This window comes from Mizuhopecten yessoensis, unplaced genomic scaffold (assembly GCF_002113885.1).
Source record: "Mizuhopecten yessoensis strain PY_sf001 unplaced genomic scaffold, ASM211388v2 scaffold9425, whole genome shotgun sequence".
Taxonomy (NCBI): Eukaryota; Metazoa; Mollusca; class Bivalvia; order Pectinida; family Pectinidae; genus Mizuhopecten; species Mizuhopecten yessoensis.
Genome location: NW_018408041.1, coordinates 134,942 through 145,794, shown reverse-complemented (window position 1 = coordinate 145,794; position 10,853 = coordinate 134,942). Strand labels below are relative to the sequence as shown.

Here is a 10,853-nt window from a genome sequence, read left to right as displayed (position 1 = left end):
TATGTGGGGGTGAGGACACTATCCTCTGTGTATGTGGGGGTGAGGACACTATCCTCTGTGTATGTGGGGATGGGGACACTATCCTCTGTGTATATGTGGGGGTGAGGACACTATCCTCTGTGTATGTGGGGGTGAGGACACTATCCTCTGTGTATGTGGGGGTGAGGACACTATCCTCTGTGTATGTGGGGATGGGGACACGTTCCTCTGTGTATATGTGGGGGTGAGGACACTATCCTCTGTGTATGTGGGGGTGAGGACACTATCCTCTGTATATGTGGGGGTGGGGACACTATCCTCTGTGTATAAGGGGTAGGGACTTACCTGGTAGTGTTGTGAGTAGAATCTGGCCTGTAAACACCTGAGGACACTATCCTCTGTGAGTGGTCCCACTAAATGAGTAAGATCCTCAATCTGGGAATACACACTCATGTCAACACCATACTTCTGTTCTGTAAAGACAAAAGAAAATAACAAAATCATGATGCAATATTTTGTGATCAATATAAATTCTATGATTCTTACTCCGTATGCAATAACTAAGCTGAGGTCTTGGAGTTTTATACGTTTGGTATCTACAGGTTAATACAGTACTGTATCACATTTATAATAGCCATCGTGGTGAACACCTCCAATATGACACTACATAATAATGGCAGTGTGTAAATACAGTGTGGCAGGTTCATACAGTACTGTACCACGTTTATAACAGCCATCGTGGTGAACACCTCCAATATGACACTATATAATAATGGCAGTGTGTAAATACAGTGTGGCAGGTTAATACAGTACTGTACCACGTTTATAATAGCCATCGTGGTGAACACCTCCAATATGACACTATATAATAATGGCAGTGTGTAAATACAGTGTGGCAATTAACCCAGGCTTCTTCTCATAATCAATCTAACACAACATTCTCATCATATGATGGAATGGCTAAGATTAGAAATTAATATTTCGAAAATGTATACGGTAAACTAATGTTCACACAATATTAATGTAAACATATGATAAAACATATGTGTAGCATACAAACTATGATAGGTACTACATGTATTACCATAATATACAGAAGTCTAATAAAAACACACCAAAATGTATCTGGTATTGTTCCAACTTTAGAGAGGTACCCATCTCTGTCCAAACCATGTCGACTGACAGAACATGTGCTGACCTTGGTATAAACTTCCACATAATAATCCCGCAGAGAAACATAACACCAAGCATTATCTAATTATATTGATTGTGTTATGATATCACAAACATGAATGCTTAGCCTCACACACAATCATTACCAAGACAAAGTCTTTCCCTATATGTTTGCTTTATCTTTCCATTTCACATCTGCTGGTTGTGACTAAAGCACAAAGGGTACAGCCAATAAATAGGAAACAAGCAATCATTCATTTATCATTAAAATATTCCTGTGTTCCTATGGAGCCATTTAAAGGTACAGCAGCTCATACACAACACATTATTGACCAAACTTTAGTTAAATACCACCAGCTGGAGGAAGTGTACTAAATACAGTTAACTCAGTCTGTATATTACTGCTAACTGGAGGTAGTGTACTAAATACAGTTAACTCAGTCTGTATATTACTGCTAGCTGGAGGTAGTGTACTAAATACAGTTAATTCAGTCTGTATGTTACTGCTAGCTGGAGGTAGTGTACTAAATACAGTTAACACAGTCTGTATATTACTGCTAACTGGAGGTAGTGTACTAAATACAGTTAACTCAGTCTGTATATTACTGCTAGCTGGAGGTAGTGTACTAAATACAGTTAACTCAGTCTGTATATTACTGCTAGCTGGAGGTAGTGTACTAAATACAGTTAACTCAGTCTGTATATTACTGCTAGCTGGAGGTAGTGTACTAAATACAGTTAACTCAGTCTGTATATTACTGCTAGCTGGAGGTAGTGTACTAAATACAGTTAATTCAGTCTGTATATTACTGCTAGCTGGAGGTAGTGTACTAAATACAGTTAACTCAGTCTGTATATTACTGCTAGCTGGAGGTAGTGTACTAAATACAGTTAATTCAGTCAGCTTTTTACTGCTAGCTACAGGTAGTGTACTAAATACAGTTAACTCAGTCTGTATATTACTGCTAGCTGGAGGTAGTGTACTAAATACAGTTAATTCAGTCTGTATTATACTGCTAGCTGGAGGTAGTGTACTAAATACAGTTAATTCAGTCTGTATATTACTGCTAACTGGAGATAGTGTACTAAATACAGTTAACTCAGTCTGTATATTACTGCTAGCTGGAGGTAGTGTACTAAATACAGTTAATTCAGTCTGTATGTTACTGCTAGCTGGAGATAGTGTACTAAATACAGTTAACTCAGTCTGTATATTACTGCTAACTGGAGGTAGTGTACTAAATACAGTTAACTCATTCTGTATGTTACGGCTAGCTGGAAGTAGTGTACTAAATACAGTTACCTCAGTCTGTATATTACTGCTAGCTGGAGGTAGTATTCTAAATACAGTTAATTCAGTCTGTATATTACTGCTAGCTTGAGGTAGTGTACTAAATACAGTTAATTCAGTCTGTATTATACTGCTAGCTGGAGGTAGTGTACTAAATACAATTAACTCAGTCGGCTTATTACTGCTAGCTGGAGGTAGTGTACTAAATACAGTTAACTCATTCTGTATGTTACTGCTAGCTGGAAGTAGTGTACTAAATACAGTTAACTCAGTCTGTATATTACTGCTAGCTGGAGGTAGCGTACCAAATAAAGTAAATACAGTCAGCAAATTTCAACCTGAGACCATCATACAATCACCATGAAAAACTCTGAGCTGTAAAAATCATATTTTTTTCATCTGCTATTATTACAGATATTTCCTGTTTTCAAGCATTAAAATATTTCCTTCTCCCATCATTAATTTGTTTTGGTCAAGGTCTGATTTATTAAAATTTCAGTAGGTTGATAAGAAATCTATATCATATAGACCTGTCTTCTATTGTGTGTTAATTTTAGAACTGAAATGTCCTTCCTACATCAAAGCCTGGTACAATAGTTGATGGATGATTTGCTATGAGCAGTCAGACATGACAGTTGCCACCAAGATAGAAACATTGAAGACATGAGGAAGGTCGACCTTTGATCAGTGAATTACTTTACTTAGAAAGAGACTTTGTAATTTATTTATACTTCATAAATTGTATGTTTTCTCATGAATTTAAATATGGTAGGACTACTGTGGTCACATAATTTAGTTCATGAATGTTAAATTGAGTATTTAAATTAAAGAAAGTCGGCCAAACTGGCGACAGTTAAAAGCATTACCTACCTGGCTGTTCTGTCATATTGGTTTAGGTCATATCTGATCACAGGGTGACCCGCTCCACAATGAAACCACATTCTAATGATGCCCCAATGTTCACTACTAATTGTTTGCTTTCCCTATCACCCATCGGTCCAGCAGTCCCACCCAGTCAATACCACAGTGGTCATCACCTATCTCAACGGCCTAGCTAAGGCTCATCCACAACTGCCCGTAAACAAGTCCTCAAAATCTCACAAGCCTATCAAAACCTATCAGCTCTATAGCTAATCATTCCTCTTAATATTGCATTAAGAAACGTGACATCTGACTCATCAGAGGCATTAAACAATCTCAGCAGTATCACATAAGCAGTGTGTGTTGTTAGACTACAATATCCACAGTAGTGTCGCATTTCATAGATAAATAGATCTAAATATGACAGAGTGCCTAAAGTGGTCATCCTGTAAATTAAGCCTGGAGTCTGAACTTGACTTGTTATGTGGTCTGATGTATCAGTTTATAACAATAAGCCTGGAGTCTTAACCTGACTGGTTATGTGGGGTGATGTATCAGTTTATAACAATCAGCCTGGAGTCTTAACCTGACTGGTTGTGTGGTGTGATGTATCAGTTTATAACAATAAGACTGGAGTCTGAACCTTACTGGATATGTGGTGTGATGAATCAGTTTATAACAATAAGCCTGGAGTCTTAACCTGCCTGGCTATGTGGTCTGCTGTATCAGTTTATAACAATAAGCCTGGAGTCTTAACCTGACTGGTTATGTGGTGTGATGTATCAGTTTATAACAAGAAGCCTTGAGTCTGAACCTGACTGGTTATGTGGTCTGATGTATCAGTTTATAACAATAAGCCTGGAGTCTTAACCTGCCTGGCTATGTGGTCTGATGTATCAGTTTATAACAATAAGCCTGGAGTCTGAACTTGACTGGTTATGCAGTCTGATGTATCAGTTTATAACAATAAGCCTGGAGTCTTAACCTGCCTGGCTATGTGGTCTGATGTATCAGTTTATAACAATAAGCCTGGAGTCTGAACCTGAGGTGTTATCTGGTCTGATGTATGAGTTTATAACAATAAGCCTGGAGTCTAAACCTGACTAGTATTGTCGTATGAAGTATCAGTTTATGAAATGAAGCCTGGAGTCTGAACTTGGCTGGTTATGCAGTCTGATGTATCAGTTTATAACAATAAGCCAAGAGTCTGAACTTGATATGGCCTGATGTTGACGTGTGGTTATGTCTACTGATACAACAAGATGTCTCAGCAATTAGCCTCAAATGAACATCAAGACACCATGCTTGTCACATCAACACAAGTGGCCTACCTACAGCTCCTGTAAATTATAACTTCAGACCCTTCCTCAATTGTTAGTTGATTGGCAGCCACAAACGAAACCTGTTAATGTCCTAACTTACAGATCCTACCACACCTCACTGAGATACCACCTGTAATACCAGGAGGTTAAATTACACCTGACTTACAGATCCTACCACACCTCACTGAGATACCACTGTAATACCAGGAGGTTAAATTACACCTGACTTACAGATCCTACCACAACTCACTGAGATACCACTGTAATACCAGGAGGTTAAATTACACCTGACTTACAGATCCTACCACAACTCACTGAGATACCACTGTAATACCAGGAGGTTAAATTACACCTGACTTACAGATCCTACCACAACTCACTGAGATACCACTGTAATACCAGGAGGTTAAATTACACCTGACTTACAGATCCTACCACAACTCACTGAGATACCACTGTAATACCAGGAGGTTAAATTACACCTGACTTACAGATCCTACCACAACTCACTGAGATACCACTGTAATACCAGGAGGTTAAATTACACCTGACTTACAGATCCTACCACAACTCACTGAGATACCACTGTAATACCAGGAGGTTAAATTACACCTGACTTACAGATCCTACCACAACTCACTGAGATACCACTGTAATACCAGGAGGTTAAATTACACCTGACTTACAGATCCTACCACAACTCACTGAGATACCACTGTAATACCAGGAGGTTAAATTACACCTGACTTACAGATCCTACCACAACTCACTGAGATACCACTGTAATACCAGGAGGTTAAATTACACCTGACTTACAGATCCTACCACAACTCACTGAGATACCACTGTAATACCAGGAGGTTAAATTACACCTGACTTACAGATCCTACCACAACTCACTGAGATACCACTGTAATACCAGGAGGTTAAATTACACCTGACTTACAGATCCTACCACAACTCACTGAGATACCACTGTAATACCAGGAGGTTAAATTACACCTGACTTACAGATCCTACCACAACTCACTGAGATACCACTGTAATACCAGGAGGTTAAATTACACCTGACTTACAGATCCTACCACAACTCACTGAGATACCACCTGTAATACCAGGAGGTTAAATTACACCTGACTTACAGATCCTACCACAACTCACTGAGATACCACCTGTAATACCAGGAGGTTAATTTACACCTGACTTGCAGCTGACCAGGAACTGCTGTAATGTTACAGAATCCATACAGCTTTTGTCATTGTGAGTATCACATTGAAGGGACCTTTCAAAATTTCTCAATCTTTTTCATGACTCAGTCTACTTAAACTTCAAAGCATCTGAAAATAATACATCAAACAAATTGCTCCACACAGGTCCACTGTATCACAGCTGATGTTTCCTATACACAGGTCCACTCTATCATAGCTGATGTTCCCTATATACAGGTCCACTGTATCACAGCTGATGGTCCCTATACACAGGTCCACTGTATCACAGCTGATGGTCCCTACACACAGGTCCACTGTATCACAGCTGATGGTCCCTATACACGGGTTTACTGTATCACAGCTGGTGGTCCCTATACACAGATTAACTGTATCACAACTGATGGTCCCTATACACAAACCTTCTGTATGACAGCTGATGGTCCCTGTACACAAGTTAACTGTATCACAGCTGATGGTCCCTGTACACAAGTTAACTGTATCACAGCTGATGGTATATATACACAAGTTAACTGTATCACAGCTGATGGTCCCTGTACACAAGTTAACTGTATCACAGCTGATGGTATATATACACAAGTTAACTGTATCACAGCTGATGGTCCCTGTACACAAGTTAACTGTATCACAGCTGATGGTATATATACACAAGTTAACTGTATCACAGCTGATGGTCCCTGTACACAAGTTAACTGTATCACAGCTGATGGTATATATACACAAGTTAACTGTATCACAGCTGATGGTATATATACACAGGTTAACTGTATCACAGCTGATGGTATATATACACAAGTTAACTGTATCACAGCTGATGGTCCCTGTACACAAGTTAACTGTATCACAGCTGATGGTATATATACACAAGTTAACTGTATCACAGCTGATGGTCCCTGTACACAAGTTAACTGTATCACAGCTGATGGTATATATACACAAGTTAACTGTATCACAGCTGATGGTCCCTGTACACAAGTTAACTGTATCACAGCTGATGGTATATATACACAAGTTAACTGTATCACAGCTGATGGTCCCTGTACACAAGTTAACTGTATCACAGCTGATGGTATATATACACAAGTTAACTGTATCACAGCTGATGGTCCCTGTACACAAGTTAACTGTATCACAGCTGATGGTATATATACACAGGTTAACTGTATCACAGCTGATGGTCCCTGTACACAAGTTAACTGTATCACAGCTGATGGTATATATACACAGGTTAACTGTATCACAACTGATGGTCCCTGTACACAAGTTAACTGTATCACAGCTGATGGTATATATACACAGGTTAACTGTATCACAGCTGATGGTCTCTATATGCAGGTTTACTGTATTAAAATGATGGTCTCTATTCACAGGTTTACTTCAGTATCAAAAATGGTCTGTATACTTTCAGGTCACCATCACATCCTTCATACTTGTATTCTATATCTACTCGATCAAATGGAAAAAATATCATTCCCGATATAAAAATAATAATCACCTTACAAAAAAGGATAAGATGTTTTTCCCTGAGTAGGATATTACCTGACAAACCTGTTTATCCTGTATAGATATCTCTACATAAGTCAGGATCAGAACAGGCTGGCCGAGAAGTCATCATTGTGATATGGAGGATCCTATCTGGTTAACACAGATCTAACGTACACACCTCTTCTGACGTCTATAGCACATATCCAGACAAATAAGAAACTGAATATCGATATTTCTTGGTATGAGACAAACACCAGGTAAGGACAGTACAGAGGGAATTGTTCTCCTACTGACGATAGTGACAGTGGGCCGCTACACTGTAAACATGTCTATTTATTGTCAGCCTGATACCTTGCTCTCCTTATAATTACAGTTACAACACATTGTAGTAAAGGGTTGAATTAAACGAAAAGGAACCGACAACTGTAGCAAGGGTCTCCAATCTACAAATCATACTTTTAAATGATCCTTTTGAACTTTTTCAATACCACAGACCGGCAGATTTAATAAATGTATTTGGTTTCTTTTAACTTTTTTTCTTCAAATTTTTGTTTTGTATCGTTTTGATAACATTTGCAGTTTTATTGCAAGAAAGGAGACTGCAGACAAGGGAGGTAATAAATAAAGAACATGGGCCTTTGTAACTTTTCAGTAATTTCAGAAAGATGAGCCATAGAAAACTGTGTAAGGAAGACACAATGACATACACCTGGTCCTCTGTATAGACGCTGAAGTCTTGTCCAAATATTTCCAAATGTATTGTGTAATAAAAACATTTATTTCTGAACTGTGTGTAATTCCTTCTGAGTGATTAATTGCTAGTTAGGGGAGCTCAATAGATGTGTATTCTTAGGATTACAAAAGATTTCCCTTTTATATACAAATTGACACTACAAAGTACCGACAATGATGTTTACAGTTTAACCAATAACAATGGAGGACGGAACATTAGACCTTTAAAAGTTGGAATATAGTCTATCGCCAGAGGAGGTGTAGAATGACCACGGTTATGGAAGGGCACAGAAAGCCTGCTTATATTTACCGTCAACAAGCCACAAAATGTTGTTTAAAGATTTTGAGAGTCACTGAATTTTAAAAAGGGGTAAGAAAATGGATCACACTATTTTCAAATGATGCTATTCACATATCACTTACCAGGGTAAGTTAACTTCATGTTCAATTTTATTCCTGGATGATATTGATATCTAAAGGATGTCCTACAGATCTCTGATCTGAGGGTTTCTGTAAGAATACAACACTGGGAGGTCAGCATGTGCCTGATATCACATATACCCTACAACCAACAAGCAGAAGCCAGTCATCATTTTGGATTTGGGAATTAAAAAACACACAACAAATACCAGTTATCTCCAAGTATGAAAGAGAAGCAAAAATAAAAAAAAGTCAGACCCATAAAAAACAGTTATAACTACCAGGGTCCCTGCAGCCAATAAGAAGTCAATGTGGCCATCTTGTTTTATGGGTCTGGATAATATGCAATTTTACACGATGTGGTGTGGCCACAAAGTGACATCTACCACAAAGTATGTACAAACTCATATCAATAGAAGATGTAGCTATATTTGTCTCAGCCAATCAGATGCAACATACAGTGGCCATCTTGGAATTTGGAATCTAGAAAATGTTGTGTATTTCACACACAATTTAAAATCCACAAAGTACCATCTATAATCATAATGAACACTGACAAGTCAGGAAAGGTGTTAAATGTAGTTTTGATAGTAAATCACTCAATATATATTTCATAGCTATGCTATATATTATTTCTATTTTACATTGTAAAACATCACGACTTTATATTTCAAAATACCATCGCTAACTGTAGACATCGGGTAAAATACCTTACATCCTGAGGACTCACAAATGTGTGACTTGAGTAGGATTTGAGGGCGGAACAAAATTCTTATTTAAATTCAATTACAGTAAACCTCATTATAGGTCTTGAGAAGTGATATTTAAATTTAGGGTTAGTTCTTTATAGCTCATGAAATAAAAGGGAGGTAATTAAGGAGACCACCAGAGGTGTAGTGAGGTGGTTTGTAATGGTAAACTTTGTGTCTACATATGTATACCAGTTATTGATCTAGGTAATACTCAGATAACCACATGCTGCTTTGGTTTAAAGGGTAGATTGTAGGATTCTCTATATTGTGTGGCAAAGGTCTGTAATAAACCCTAGTAAACCTACTGATGTATCAACCAACCAAACCATGGCCCCAACACACAGGTAAACCTGCTGATGTATCAGCTGACCAAACCGTGGCCCCAACACACCGGTAAACCTGCTGATGTATCTGTCAACCAAACCATGGCCCCAACACACAGGTAAACCTGCTGATGTATCAACCAACCAAACCATGGCCCCTACACACAGGTCAACCTGCTGATGTATCAGACAACCAAACTGTGGCTCCAACATACAGGTAAACTGCTGATGTATCAACCAACCAAACCATGGCCCCAACCCACAGGTAAACCTGCTGATGTATAAACCAACCAAACCATGGCCCCAACTCACAGGTAAACCTGCTGATGTATAAGCCAACCAACACATGGCCCGAACACACAGGTAAACCTGCTGATGTATCAACCAACCAAACCATGGCCCCAACACACAGGTAAACCTGCTGATGTATCAACCAACCAAACCATGACCCCAACACACAGGTAAACCTTCTGATGTATCAACCAACCAACCCATGTCCCCAACAAACAGGTAAACCTGCTGATGTATCAGACAACCAAACTGTGGCCCCAACACACAGGGGCTCAATTTGCTTCAAGTTGATAAAGACTTTCATATGCAATGCACATGACTCTTCTGAGAGTTTGAATTTCCCCACCCTAAAAACTTCTTTATTTAACCAATGAATACATCAATCAAGCGATGTTATATGTGTGTTGCTAGCTATACATTACTTCCCTAGTGGAAAGAATCTTGCTTAAAAAAAAAAAAACCAACTCCAGAGGTTTAGCAAGTATGACCAGGTATGCTTCAAATCAAATCCATAGTTATCATACAAATATATTTTTTTTCCTTATGTCAGTATTATTCAATTTGTTACTTGATTTAACCTGGTTTTCATAAAACATGAGGCCCAGAGGGCCTGTATAGCTCAACTGAATATGTTTAAAATAATTGGTATGAAATAAAGATATAGCACTCCATGGTAGGTGCTGTAAGTACATACGAAATTTCAGAAAGATCCATCCAGTACTTGAGATAAAGCGAGAACAAACTTCAAACAGAGCCCCACCCCTATGCCACTAGGGGGGTCATACCCACCAATTATACAAAATTGAGACCCCTTGGTCCAAGGATGCTCCAGACTAAATATGGAAAAAATCCCTGAATCTCGATGGTCGAAGAAGGATTTAAAAGGTTTTACCTCTATTTCTCCTATTGGCCCCCGCCCTTCTGCCCCCTGGGAGACCACACCCACTGCATATACAAAATTAAGTCCCCTTGGCCCAAGGATGCTCCAGACTAAATTA

The 10,853-nt window shown here is 38.7% G+C and overlaps 1 protein-coding gene across 1 annotated transcript in view; it reads right to left on the bottom strand.

Annotated features, from left to right (window-relative positions):
• LOC110458088 (myosin-2-like) overlaps positions 1-10,853 on the bottom strand; it is a 56,301-nt gene that overhangs the window by 31,823 nt on the left and 13,625 nt on the right. Inside the window, exon 3 of the mRNA XM_021509653.1 lies at positions 325-452. Within this exon, the coding sequence (XP_021365328.1) occupies positions 325-452 (128 nt within the window). The remainder of the gene's footprint in view (positions 1-324; positions 453-10,853) is intronic.